We start from the raw sequence: 15135 nt of genomic DNA on the forward strand, positions 1-15135 counted from the left end.
AGTTAAAGGGACTTTGTCACCTGAATTTGGAGGGAACAATCTTCAGCCATAGGGGCGGGGTTTTCGGGTGTTTGATTCACCCTTTCCTTACCCGCTGGCTGCAACATTGGATTGAAGTTCATTCTCTGTCCTCCATAGTACACGCCTGCACAAGGCAAGATTGCTCTCATATGGCACCAGTGAAACTTATAGCATGTACCTCCAAAAATAAGCCCTCACCCAACTTTATCTACAGAAAAAAAAAAAAGTTAGGTTTCAAAATATGATGACTTGGTTTTTTGTTTTAAGTATTTTTTTTATTCAGCAAAACATAAGAAAACTATAAATTTTGTATTGTCTCTATTAACCCCTTAGTGACCGGGACAAATTTTTAAAATCTGACCAGTGTCACTTTATGTGGTAATAACGCTGGAACGCTTCAACATATCCCAGTGATTTTGAGATTTTTTTTTTTCATGATATAGTGTACTTTATGATAATGGCAAATTTATGTCAATATTTGTCATACCACATATATGTCATACCACAGAAAAACATTAATAACATTTCCCTCAAGTTTGCTTTACATCAGCACCATTTGTAAAATGTTGTTATATTTTGTTAGCATTTTAGAAGGTTTAAAAATGTAGCAGTCAATTTTTTTCGAGGAAATTTACAAAACTTATTTTTTAGGGATTTGAAGTGACTTTGGGGGTCCTGTATATTGAACCCCCCCCCCAAAGTGAGACCATTTTAAAAACAGCGCCCCTCAACGTATTCAAAATTGCTTTCATGTAGTTTATTAACCCTTCAGGTGCTTTTCAGAACTTAATGCAAAGAGACATAACCAGAATGAAGAATTTTATTTTTACCACCTAAATGCTGGTATCTTCAGAACAGGCCACTATAGCTGTAAGACCTTAGGGTCATTATTTGGCCTTGAATCGCCATGGCAAACATCAGGACCACATGATCAAGATCTCAGGGCGCCGATGGGGTTAAAGAGGAAGCCCCCACACTGTTAACCATCTAGGTGCTGTAATCCTTATTGACAGCAGCATTTAAGGGGTTAAAATATTATAGTTGGGTACAAACACTGATTGTGGCTGATGCAGCAAGTTGTCAGCTATAGTGTACAGCCGACAGCTGCTGGATTGTCTCCCGTCGGTGGATGCCAGTCTTTTGTCGCAGACAAGTAAAAACACATATTGGTGGTCATTAAGGGGTTAAATCAACCTGCAGATCAAAGTATATATTATTTTGAATGACCTTTATTTTTTACATAAAAATTGCTGTTTTTTTATTCATTACACCTCCAAAAGGGCTAGAGCTAACTCCCAATTTGGTTGGACATTCCAATTGTTCCAGTTTGAGGAACAGATAAACAGAATAATACAAAAGCTGATCTGATGCGCTGATTATTAGGCGAGGATCCCTTCTGTGTCAGTTGTAACAGGTAAAAAAGATTTATACAATGCACCCAGACAGACCCCATAGTATTCATTGGGTTCCCCCCGACTAGGTTGGCATCAGTTATCCATCAGATCTGTTTGACTTTATTCTATTGTTCTGTCCTTCATAATGGAACAATAAAATAGAATTGTCAAACCTTGAAAAGTGAACACATCCTAATAAAAAGCTGTATTTATCTTAAAATGTTACCATGGAAAAGAACATTTTATCACGCAGAAACGGAGTCTCAACACTGCTGTTTTGATGGCAAATGAACGACGTGGCTCTTGGAATATGGAGATACAAAAATAGGTTTTTTTCAAACTGTTTATCTTGTGCAACAGTAATAAAAGTTACATAAAACAATATACATTTGGTGTTGCCTTAATTGTGCTGACACAGAGGAACTTTAACTTATTTGTTGGCTAAAATGATGGCGGAATAGTTTTCTCTTTCTCCATATAGAAGTTGGGTAATCAGTTGCATACACCCCAGAATGACGCCATGGACAAATAACACCCCGTACAAAACAATCTCTGATATTGCTACATCAGCACACAAAATAAAATATTATGGTTCCTATACGGTTGGTCATAAAAGCCAAATTAGGCCTCATTAAATATAGAGGCTGATATCTCGCAGCGTGTAGTCGTAGTCAGAGGTGAACAAAAATAGCAGAAAGTGTCCATAATAATAACAGATCTTTGCATGTTTTAAGCCTGTCTAGTACTTATGATCGACGCCTTAAAAAAGCAAGCCAGCAGACACTGAGCTGCTCGTAGGAAAAGCACAGGTAGTCCAACACCTCATTACAGAAGTTATCTATGATGGCTTACAATCTTAGAGTGTGCAGCTCAGCTTTGTGACCACTAGATGTCCCACTCTTCAGTCACACATGACCATTAGGGAGAAGCTTTACCATTTCTAATACCTGCATGCCGCATAGTCTAGGAGATATGCCTCTCGCTAAAGATTGTAGTGTCTTGGTGCTTCTAAATCCCCATGTGCAGCATCTTTCCATTACAAGACTTTCTATTTGCTGACTTTTGCCAGAATCAAGGAAATAAGTAATCTAGAAGATGGCGATGGAGGGGCGCTTGCCTCTTCTCTCCGCCAGGCACAATGTGAATGGCTTCTGCTGACTTGGGGCCAATAACCTGCTTCTGGTGACTTTACAATGAAAGGTCTTGGAAGAGCTGTAGTGAAGCTTCTCCTATGCCGCAGTGCATGGATTACAGGTTTTGCCCAAATGCAGTAAAAAAGAAAAAAAAAAGTTTGACCAGGATTTTCATGTAACCAAGAGGTTTTATTCTATTCCAGGAGTGAGGAATCTCAGGCCCCAGGGCCCTCGATGACCTTTATCAGGCCCCCAAGGACATTCTCAGGGACCACATTCTTGGGCAGGGAGGTGTATTTTGGTTACAACCAGCTCATTAATTTCTTCTTGCTCTGTTAGCACACACATGCAGTGTTCACTACTGAACACTGAAGGGCATGCAATAAAAGATTACGTCCTGACACCAGTGCCAGATTCAGGATGCACTTTGTGGGCGGAGTTTGTGCGGCCCCCGAAGGATGGTATAAATATCCAAATGGCCCTTCCCAGAAAAAGATTCCCCACCCCTGGTCTATTCCCTGTAGCAAATTTCTGGAAGTCATTGGATGTTAGTTTCCATGAATTCCTCATTTTACAAGGTGTTGCAGACATGTACACTGCACACTTTGCTAACCTTGCAACTTATTCTTGATTTTTGTACACAAATTGCTTTATGTGCAAATGATTTTGATACATTTTAAAAACTGTTTGCAGAATGATTTTTGGTTTCGTTCTGCCCCATGTGGATTACTTTCATCGATGTTGCTTGCTTTGACACTTCATTAACCCTTTGGCAGTGATTGTTGATGATGATCGGTTCGCACGCTGGTTATGTGCGCACTTTACTACCTTCTTCCCTTTTGCAGACCCTCACGATGAAAATAAAATTGGAATAGATGGTATCCAGCAGTTCTGCGATGATTTGGCGCTCGATCCTGCCAGCGTCAGTGTGTTAATTATTGCATGGAAATTCAGAGCAGCCACACAATGCGAGTTCTCAAAGCAGGAGTTTATGGATGGAATGATCGAATTAGGGTGAGTGGTGGATGGGCTATTAACCCTTCATGAAAGATGTGTTGCACACCTTGCTTGTGGAGTAATATAAAGGAATTGAGAAAAGTCTTTACTGTTAACTATTTAAAATGACTGATTACAGGGGCTTTATTAGAATGTCATCAAAAAGTTAATTTATTTCAGTTTCTCGTACATTATAGAGTCATTACAGTGATCTATTTCAAGTGTTTATTTCTGTTAATGTTGATTATGGCTTACAGCCAATGAAAACCAAAAAGTCATTATCTCAGTAAATTAGAATACTTTATAACACCAGCTTGAAAAATTATTTTAAAATATAAAATGTTGGCCTACTGAAATGTATGTTCAGTAAATGCACTCAGTATTTGATCGGGGCTTGTTTTGCATCAATTACTGCATCAATGTGGCGTGGCATGCAGGCGATCAGCCTGTGGCACTGCTGAGGTGTTATGGAAGCCCAGGTTGCTTTGATAGCAGCCTTCGGCTCATCTGCATTGTTGGGTCTGGTGTCACTCATCTTCCTCTTGACAATAGGTTAAAGGGAATCTGTCACCCCATTTTAGGCCTATAAGCTAAGGCCACCGCCATCAGGAGCTTATCTACAGCATTCTATAATGCTGTAGATAAGCCCCCGATGTAAACTGTAAGGTAAGAAAAACAAGTTAGATTATACTCACCCAGGGGCCTCTCTGACCTTTCCCGGCGCCTACGCACTGCAGTACTTTGCTCTGCCCTCAACAGGGCAGATAAAGTACGCCTGCGCAGGAGCCGCAACAGGAAGCAAAGAAGAGGATGTCATCATATGAAGATGGGAGGCGCCAGACCTGGACCACAACTCCTATCGGACCGGACCGCAGCGGGACCGCCCCTGGGTGAGTATAATCTAACCTCTTTTTTCTCATCTTAGAGGTTACATCGGGGGCATATCTACAGCATTACAGAATTCTGTAGATAAGCCCCTGATGGCGTTGGCCTTGGCTTATAGGCCTAAAATGGGGTAACAGATTCCCTTTAAGGTCAGGCGAGTTTGCTGGCCAATCAAGCACAGTGATACTGTTGTTTTTAAACCAGGTATTGGTCCTTTTGGCAGTGTGGACAGGTGCCAAGTCCTGCTGCTGAAATTTCCATCTCCATAAAGCTTGTCGGCAGAGAGAAGCATGAAGTGCTCTAAAATTTCCTGGTAGATGGCTGCGCTGACTTTGGTCTTGATAAAACACAGTGGACCTACACCAGCAGATGACATGGCTCCCCAAACCATCAGTGATTGTGGAAACTTCACACTAGACCTCAAGCAGCTTGGATTGTGTGCCTCTCCACTCTTCTTCCAGACTCTGGGACCTTGATTTCCAAATAAAATGCAAAATTTACTTTCATCTGAAAACAACACCTTGGACCACAGAGCAAACAGTCCAGTTCTTTTTCTCCTTGCCCAGGTAAGACGCTTCCGGCTTCGACCGTTGGTCATGAGTGGCTTGACACAAGGAATGTGACACTTGTAGCCCATGTCCTGGATACGTCTGTGTGTGGTGGCTCTTGAAGCAATGACTCCAGCAGCAGGCCACTCCTGGTGAATCTCCCCCAAATTTTTGAATGGCCTTTTCTTAATAATCCTTTCAAGTTTCCATTAATATGCTTGGATTCAGCATTCTGTGAACAGCCAGCTTCTTTAGCAATGACCTTTTGTGGCTTATCCTCCTTGTGGAGTTTAATGACTGCCTTCTGGACATTTGTCAAGTCAGCAGTCTTCCTCATGATTATGGAGCCTACTGAAACAGTCTAAGGGACCTTTTGAAAATGCTTAGGAAGCCTTTGCTGGTATTTTTTGTTAATTATTCTGATTTACTGAGATAATGACTTTTGGGTTCTCATTGGCTGTAAGCCATAATCATCATTAACAGAAATGAACACTTGAAATAGATCACTGTTTGTTATGACAATATGTAATGAGTTTCACTTTTTGTGTTGAAGAACTGAAATTAATTAACTTTTTGATATTCTAATTTTGTGAGAAGCACCTGTATATAAGGCTAATCTTTTCCATCCCACATTGTATATAAATGTAGAACATAATTAAAGGGCTATTCCCAAACACAAAGTTACCCCTATTGGTTGAAGATAATTTACTGATTACTATGGGTCTAACATTTGGGACTGTGAGAAAGAGGACCTGCAGAGCTACATCTTGAATGGAGCAGAGACCTCCACACCATTCATTGTTGGACTGCTTGGCTTTCGCCAGCAGTCCCATGAAAAGGAATACAAAAGAAAGAGGGTGGTTCTCCAGCCAAGACAAATCCAATTGCTTTTGTTTTCGCTTGAGAACCGGCCTCTTTCTTTTGTATGCTGCCATCACGTCCCGACTAGGAAGGCCCCGTGTAATGATCCCTGTCTAACCACAGTGCATCTGAATGTGGTGAGCTGACTTTCCTTGTCCCATTTATCTCTGTTATCCATAGAAATTGAATGGATCAGAGGTCACGCTTGTGTTCCTCCACTCTACTCAATATGGAGGTCTGCTGAGTGTGGACCTCGGGTTTCAGAGCCCTGTTCTTGGGATCGCTATGGAAGGTTCAAGTATATGCTGCTGAATGTACAGTATGAATTATTAAAGGGGGTTGTCCGAGCATAGGTTTAGATGACCAATATGAAGGACAGATTATAGCAGATCGGTGAGGGTCCGTCACTTGGCTCCCTCATCCAGGGAGTTATTTTCTCTAGCGGTGACTAGAAGGAAACGCTTTGAAAGAAGTTTCTGGGCGCAGCTCTGTTCGAAGTGTAGTGACCGTTGCCTACTATTCTTGTTAATAGCAGCTGTACTGTATTTCTGGAAGCTGCCATTAATCTGTGATAGAAGTCACTCTGTGGCTCTGTTCAAAGCGTTTACTTCTGACCTGCGCCAGAGCAAACACCAGTTTACGGGTTGGGGTGCTCAGTCGGGTGTTGGACACACACCGATCTATTGATGACCTATCTTCTAGATGGATCATCTATACGTATGCCCAGAAAACCCCTTTGTTTGGTACTGGCTGTAAATACTTTAAAGTCCTAAATATTCAGAACCAGTGCCTCATATATGTTATCTGCATCATGCAGAGGTTTTCTGGAGTTTCCCAATTTCTAGAAAGCTTCTTAACACTTTGTGTATATGCTGTTTTGTGCATTATATTTCCATAGAGTTTGTTATTCTGAGGACAAACCCCAAATCCATTTTTATTGCAGGTGTGACAGCATAGAAAAGTTAAAAGCACAGCTACCGAAAATGGAACAAGAATTAAAAGAGCCGGGGCGATTTAAGGATTTTTATCAGTTTACATTCAATTTTGCAAAAAATCCAGGGCAGAAAGGTCTAGGTACGTCTAGATTGCGCGGAGCTGAAATAACCTTTGTTACGTTCTCCCTACATCAGGCACTCAAAATCATGTTATCACTTTGCAGACTTAGAAATGGCCATTGCCTATTGGAATTTAGTACTAAATGGAAGATTTAAATTCCTAGACTTATGGAACAAGTTTTTATTGGTAAGTTTACTTTGCTGCATTGCTATTTTTTATGCTATTGCTGCCTAATTACCCCGTAAGTCAATGTCTGTTCCTTTCACAAGCCTCTAAAGATGAAAAAGGAATTTAATATGAGACATCTATCTGCAGACAGCTGTTTTGGGGCATTTCCCCTCTGTTTGGCTAAATGAGACATCAGGTGTTATTTTTATTATATATTAAGGAATTAGAGATTTTTTAGATGGTTTATGGCTATTTTGTCTTACTATAGGGAACAGTGTGTTGTCAATTCCTTGTGTTTAATGCTTGAAGGGAATCTGTGCAATATGAGATTAGCATGATGTAGGGGCAGAGATCCTGATTCCAGTGATATATAACTTATTGGACTGCGTTGGTGTAGTTTGGATAGCATTCCTGTTTCTCTGCTTTAGATGTAGCAGTGGTCAGAATGCTGATCTTTGTATAACCCCGCCCACATCCCTGATTGGCGGCTTCCTATGTACACTGTGAATTATCAGCAAGCTGCCAATCGGTGGTGGGGGCGGGATTACAGAGTAGCCTGACTGGCCTGCACGTGAGACTTAGTCCGGCAGCTAATAAAACACTAATTTTATTGAAACTACAACACACAGCTTAATAAATGGCACTTCCCTAGTATCAGCCTCTCTGTCCCTACATTATGCTGTTCCAAAATTAAATAGCAAAACCCTGCAGATAGATTCCCTTTACACAGCTGTAGAGTCACAAGTAAAATAAAATTTTTGGCAAGTAGGGTGTCCAGTGAGGATGTACCCCTTTTTAGTTAGTTAGGTAAGTTTCATCTAATGCACTTTTAGGAAGCTTATGACAGATGCTGAAACTCGGAAGTGCTCAGCCGAGCTCTGCTCATCTCCGTGACTGAAGATACACTCTATCATTAGGCTATGAGTCCGTCTTCAGTATTGGAGGAGAGCAGCATGTGCATAAATGCTTCATCTCCCAGAGCCCACCAATCAAAATTTAGGACACGTCTTTCTAACTCCAAGTGTACTTGATCTAAAAGAGTAACCATTGTTTTAGTTTTTATTTCATAAATGAATAGTACACATGATAATAAGAAACTTTGTATCTTATCAGATAAATCTGCTTATTCTCCTGGACTGATCTTTCAATCTCAATTCATAGGAGATTACAATTGGTGCTTAGAAGACTCTATGGAGATGGGGGAGCTAGAAGCAGACACAGACCTTCTGCTGCAAGTTCTCCTGAAATCATAGTTACACTTAGCAGATGTCTATAGTATCATGGGGGCTTGTGTGTTTAATACGGAATTCACCAACAATAAATAAATGGAATGCTGTGTTATTTTGGATTTCTCACCTAATAGTATTTTTTTAGGGAAGACTTTGGTAAATGGAAATGCCAAACGGTGCTGCACAAGGCATTAAAGGGTACTTTTGTAATTCTCTAAAGGGATTTTTTTCAGGTGTGCATTTCTTTTGTTGTATTTGGATTTCTTACATTTACGACATTATGATTTGCCAGTGACGAGCCATCACATGTCAGTACAGTCATTGTCGGTGAGGGGATTGCCCAGGGTGCCATATGTCTGATTTCTGCATTCATTTGTAGGTTTACTGAATATTAGTGCCAACCAACCACCTAGGGATACTTTTATTGCGCATATAGTTTTTGTTTGTGAAGTTTGTACCTGAAAACCTCTTTCTTCTTGTACCAAGGAACATCATAAACGATCAATACCTAAGGACACGTGGAACCTTTTACTAGACTTCAGCACAATGATAGCAGATGATATGTCTAACTATGATGAGGAAGGTAGGCACAGAAACCATGTTGTATTCCATTGCTGTGTCGCTTTAAAGTTTGTGCTATGTGAAAATCCAGGAAAGTAATGTAGACATCTAGATTTTATGTTCCACAGTTGAGTGATCGTTCAAGTGTTGTTCTGCAGGAACCCAACAGTCGGGAATTTAAGAAAAATTCATGTTTCATTTGTAGGATTTGATGATAAAGGAACATGGTATCTGTGGCCCCTTCACTATGCTGATCAACAGGGGTCACAAAAAACAGACACCATCATATGTTGTTTTTAAGACCCCAGATCTCCACATAAAGGGAATCTGTCACCAGGTTTTTGGTGCCCCATCTGAGAGCAGCAAGATGTTAGGATCAGAGACCAGAATTCCAGCAATGTATGACTTTGATGGCTGCTGCAGTTTTGATTAAAAACTGTTTCTTTGTTGCAGATCTAGGAGTTCTCTGAATGCTGAGCTCTGTATAACCTTGCCCACAACACTGATTGGCAACTTTCTGCCTATGCATAGCGTAGAAATAGTCACCAACCAGTGGTGGGGGTTATACATGGCTGATGAATATAAAGGACTCAATGGCAGCTGGTATAATAGCCTTATAGTGAGAATCTCCTGGTTATAAAACTGTGATTTTATAAAAACTACAGCAAGTGACCAGTAAGTAACACATCGCTGGAATCAGGGTCTCTACTCCTCCATTATGCTGCTCTGAGATTAGGTGGGAAAAACATAATGACAGATTCCCTGTAAAGGAAATCTTTCTGTAAGATCAACTAATGCCCCCAGAGTTTGCTTGAAAGCTCACTGTGCAAAGCCAGGAACCAGGCAAGGAAATCAGACAGTGAGCTATCAAGCTAAGGAGGCTGGTGCTAGCTGAGGAAACCAGCTCTGCAGCCACGCCTAGAGCCCAATGGCTCACTTGTAAATGCTTGAAAACAGTAAGGTTATGTGCACACGTAGCGGATTCTCTGCAGATCCGCAGCGTTTTTTGAGGTGCAGAAACGCTGCAGATCCGCAATTGATTTACAGTACAATGTAAATCAATGAGAGAAAAAAAAATGTTGTGCACACTTTGCGGAAAATCCACTGCGGAAACTCTGCGGTTTAAAAGAAGTAGCATGTCACTTCTTTTTTGTGAATCTGCAGCGTTTTTGTACCCATTCCATTATAGAAAACTGCAGGGGTTAAAAATGCAGCAAATCCGCAAGAAAACCGCAGCAAAAACGCACAAAAAACACGACAAATCCGCAGGTGCGTTTTCTGCCAGGAGAGGCAGAATCCGCACCAGAAATTCCTAAGGCTAATTTGCAACGTGTGCACATAGCCTCAGTACACCAGAATGCAGCAACAAATAGAAGATATTAAGGGTATGTGCACACGTAGAGAGCTCCTCTGCGGATTTTTCCGCAGCGGATTTCATAAATCCGCAGTGCAAAACCGCTGCGGTTCTCCTGCGGATTTATCGCGTTTTTTATTGCGGATTCCGCTGCGGTTTTACATCTGCAGTTTTCTATTGGAGCAGGTGTAAAAACGCTGCGGATTCCGCACAAAGAATTGACATGCTGCAGAAAATAAAACACTGCGTTTCCGCAGCATGGGCACAGCGTTTTTGGTTTCCCATAGGTTTACATTGTACTGTAAACTCATGGGAAACTGCTGCGGATCTGCAGCTGCAGATCCACAGAAAAATCCGCAATGTGTGCACATACCTCCAAGGTGTCAGTTGATTTACCTTGTAAAGACCTGTATGCCCATAGAAGCTTGATCTGACTAACATATTCCCAGTAAATATCTGCAGCATATATGTGTTTTTTTTCTATTTAAACAGTATTTCTGTTTTCATCTCTTTGAATTCCCTAATTTGGTGTTTTTCCCTTTCGCAGGAGCATGGCCAGTTCTCATTGATGACTTTGTGGAGTTTGCACGTCCTCAAATCGCAGGGACAAAAAGTACAACAGTGTAGCACTAAGGAACCTTGTAGAATGTACATAGTCTGTACAAAGTTACACAACAGAAAATTGCCCAGTCAAATTCTTCTGACTGGACTAAAGTGAAGATCGGCCCTTTCAGAAGTTTCAAAGGGTTGAAACAGACTTTTGGAGACATCAGAGACCATTTCCTATTTCTTTTTTTTTTTTTTTCCTGGTGGTGGTTTGGGCCTCTCTACTTGTCCCGGAGCGCGATTTCCACTTCATGTTTCCATTTTGTGGATGTCATCACATATCTGTGGAATATCCTAGTCTGCTAACTCATAACGTTTTAGATGAATTCTGTGGTTTTCACATTCACATAAAGCACAATGGCGCCTTCATCTGCTAACTTCATCATGGCCTTGGTGAAACTGTTCTTTGCTAGTTTCACAGCCTGTGTAGGTAGCACCCCATCAAATCCAGGGCTGTTCCTTTATAAAGGGTCGAAGCAAAGTGCTGTTCCTCATGGTTAGTTGTGGATTTCAGCAACACAAAGGTAAACTGCTTGTAAATACCAAAGCGTTGGCTGAAGTGGAGAGAACCTTGGAATCCGTGATCATACATTACTTCTGCCCTTCATCCATATATGTTGGTAAATTGGTAACATCCTGATAGATGTTGGATCATTTACTGAAGATATTCTGTTTTTTAAGAAACGAAAAACTGCACTTATTTCTTTAGGTAAGGAGGAAAGTCAAGGTTTGTATTAGAGGTTGTGGTTGGAGTCACTTCAATCATGTTGGTATTTGAAGAGAACGTCCACATTACTTCATTGTCATTTGGGGAAGGATGATTTTGGTTGTCAGAGCACCCGTCAGTATAATCTGTCCTTTGTGTTATCAGACATTTCTTTGCCGCTCTTTGTACATCTGCCTGCATTGGATTTTTACAGAAGAAGGTGAATAAATAAACTCAGTATCTCACTAAAACATGCAATACGTATCTGCGGAAGAGAGGTGGACATCTCTGATAATAATGAAAACTAGTTCAGTTGGGGTGATGCGTTCGGCAGTGGCTCATTTGACATGAATTATTTTAAGAAATGAGACTTCCCTGCTCCATAATGCCAAGCACAGTATCTGTTTTCTTTACTCCTAAAACCTGGAGGTATCCATAAAATTATTTAACTGTGTTTTTGTGTCACATTAATTACCACTTTTCTCAGCTCTTTGAGCTTTTCTTTCCTGACAGCTAGCATGCATCAGGTGATTGTTGGCATTTAATTTCTAAAATGTAAAGGTATAAAGCATGGAATAAGAACTTAATATCCAGAAGTTCAAGGCAGAAGAAAATCTCAAGCTTATGTCATCATAAAATAAAAAAAGCAGCTGCAACATGTTTGCTGCCATCGTCTTTTTATTAAGCAAAATGAGGAGAATACAGTTAGTGTTTCTCATCATTTTGAATGTTGGAATGTTTTCAACTTAAATGTCGCAATTGCTTTTTCAGCTTCATGATAAGTTAATCGTGATTTTTTTTTTTCTTATTTATTTTGCATTTTGACTATTGTGTGGAATGTCGCACTAAGAACTGGTAGGTCATGTAATCCTCTACTATTTGCAGGCGGTAGGGCTCTGTGATACTAAAGAACAATACATTTGGGGCCTGATTTATCAAAGCTTTTATACCAGAATTCTGTTTAACCCTCCGTCACATACAACTGATCTGACAGGCGCTTCTCTTTTACTTTCATTTCTCCTTCCTCACCAGATTGTGAGGAAACCCCCTCCCTCCAGGTAGCCTCCTGTCTCTTGAAGGTCTGTGAAACCTGATATCACAGTTGGATTTCAGAGCTTCAGGGGAGAGGATATAGCTGCACAGATCTCTCAGGCTCATTGTATGTGAATACGTCACATTCAGTAAGGTTGGTATTTTATGTTTTTATTCATCACAATAGTTTATTTAGCTTGTTTTATGAATGTATAGCACAAAATGTGAGGATATTTCATAGAAATAAGGGAGATTTTATAAAAGAAAGTGTGCTGCTCAGGCATATACAGTAGTTCCCTAACATATTCCTTCTCTTGCTTCAGATTATCTGCTGAAATGGAGAGGAAAATGTACAATTTATCCAAACAACTTGATGTTGAGGAAGTAACAAACATGCTGTTAGATGATAGAGACCTCACACTGAATGAGGATTTAGGAGAGGAAAGTGAGATTGATTCTCATGATGAGGTGGAAGAATGTGTCCTGGATTCTGAAACAGAGCAAGATGGTGACAGTGGTGAGGATGAAGAAGTTGGATCATATTATATTGGAAAAGATAAAAATACTAAATGGAACAAGAAGCGATTCCAGAAAAAACGTAGGGAACCTTTAAACATTATTACTCACCTTCCTGCAGTAATAGGAACTGCACGTAATGCAAAAACTGCAGTTGAATGCTGGAACAGTATATTTACAGATGACATTCTGGACTCTATTGTCACATATACCAACCAATATATAGACATTATAAAGGACAAGTACATCTGCAACAGAACCATCAAGCCCACAGATGAAATAGAACTGCGTGCTTTTTTTGGATTACTGTACCTTGCAGGAGCTTATAGGGCAAATAGACAAAGTTTGGAGGAACTTTGGGGTAAAGATGGGGATGGAGTTGAAAAATTTAGCCTTGTTATGTCCATAAACAGATTCAAGATTCTAATTCGTTGCCTTCGGTTTGACGACAGAACTACCCGAACCGAACGCAAAACACATGACCGAATTGCTCCAATTCGTGATATATTTCAAAGATTTGTTGTAAACTGTAAACAAAGTTATTACCCTGGAGAGAATCTCACTATTGACGAAATGCTCCCTGGTTTTCGTGGTAGATGTGCCTTTCGTCAATATATTCCATCAAAGCCAAACAAATATGGAATAAAAATTTATGCCCTTGTTGATGCCAGTAAGACCTACACTTACAACCTGGAAGTTTATGCAGGAAAACAACCAGAAGGTCCTTACTGTGTGAGCAAAAAACCCATTGATGTTGTAAAAAGACTGGCTGAACCCTTATTTGGATCGGGTCGCAATATTACAGCTGACAATTGGTTTACAAGTTGTGATCTGATTGATTATCTGAAAATTCAGAAGCTGTCATATGTGGGAACTGTAAGAAAAAACAAAAGGGAATTGCCGCCACAGATTGTAAGTGTGAAAGAGAGACAACAGTACAGCAGTATGTTTGCATTCCATAATGGAAAGGCTTTAGTTTCCTATGTACCACATGCCAAAAAAATCGTACTTCTTCTATCAACACTTCATGATGATGCTGCCATCGATCCTGGGACTGGGGCAGAAAAAAACCCGGAGATAATTACATTTTACAATGCCACCAAACGGGGTGTGGATACAGCAGATCAGATGTGCTCTACTTTCAACGTCAGCAGAAACATCAAACGCTGGCCAATGGTCATATTTTTTGCTATGTTGAATTTGGGTGGTATAAATTCACAAGTAATTTATCTTGAAAACAAGCTTGAACCACTCCGTAGACGATTGTATCTGAAAAAATTGGCCCATGAACTAGTACTTGGAGAGCTACGCAGGAGAAGCGTGAAAACAATCGGTATCCCCTCTCGCCTTCAAGTTCAGCTCAAAAGGTTCCGCCCAGAAGATGATGGTGAAAAGTCACCATCTGCACCACCTCACAAAAGAAGGAGATGCACCACCTGCCAAGCGGAAAGCGGAACCAGAAGGCTTTCAAATTATGAATGTCTCAAATGTCATAAAGCAATTTGCCTGACACATGCAAAAATGGTGTGTAATTCTTGCTATTTGCTCTGCAAGTGTGACTTTTCTGGGGAAACCTCAGCATCTACTTCTGATTGAATATGTTTTTAATAGTACTTAGGGTACCTTAAAATTAAGTTTGTGTTCAAAAATTTTCTTTGTACATTTTTTTGAGAGAGTCGAACTGGGGACTATTTGGCGGGAGTTTTGAAAAGTTTGTATTTCATAGTTATTAGTTTTATGTTAAGTAAATGGTTTTTTTTGCAACTGATTATGTGTAGTCTCTTTTATTACATCCCTATGAAGGTCACTGATCACTTTTAGAGCACTGAAATTGCAAACATTAGATATTATAGGTATTTTATGTGAACTCGTTAGTCCGAATATTGTATGTGACGGAGGGTTAAAAGCTTTGAAAAGTCACAAAATTTTGGCGCAATTTGTGGCTGTGCTAAGTTTTTGTGATTTATATACAAAGAAGAGTAGCGGGCACCACAAAATTAAGCAAACCAGGGATCAACCATATGCATATAGAGAAAACCATTCAAAATTAAACAAGAAAAGAGATATGC

General features: G+C 40.2%; 1 protein-coding gene across 2 annotated transcripts in view; it reads left to right on the plus strand.

Moving 5' to 3' along the window:
- DCUN1D1 (defective in cullin neddylation 1 domain containing 1) overlaps window positions 1-11972 on the plus strand; it is a 50517-nt gene extending 38545 nt beyond the window's left edge. For both annotated transcript variants that reach the window (XM_069727244.1, XM_069727245.1), the window contains exons 3-7: window positions 3394-3562; window positions 6782-6912; window positions 6998-7080; window positions 8778-8874; window positions 10754-11972. In XM_069727244.1, the coding sequence (XP_069583345.1) occupies window positions 3394-3562; window positions 6782-6912; window positions 6998-7080; window positions 8778-8874; window positions 10754-10833 (560 nt within the window). In that variant the 3' untranslated portion in view covers window positions 10834-11972. The remainder of the gene's footprint in view (window positions 1-3393; window positions 3563-6781; window positions 6913-6997; window positions 7081-8777; window positions 8875-10753) is intronic.
- The last annotated feature ends 3163 nt before the right edge of the window (window positions 11973-15135 follow it).

The sequence above is a fragment of the Ranitomeya imitator genome, chromosome 5 (genome assembly GCF_032444005.1).
Source record: "Ranitomeya imitator isolate aRanImi1 chromosome 5, aRanImi1.pri, whole genome shotgun sequence".
Taxonomy (NCBI): domain Eukaryota; kingdom Metazoa; phylum Chordata; class Amphibia; order Anura; family Dendrobatidae; genus Ranitomeya; species Ranitomeya imitator.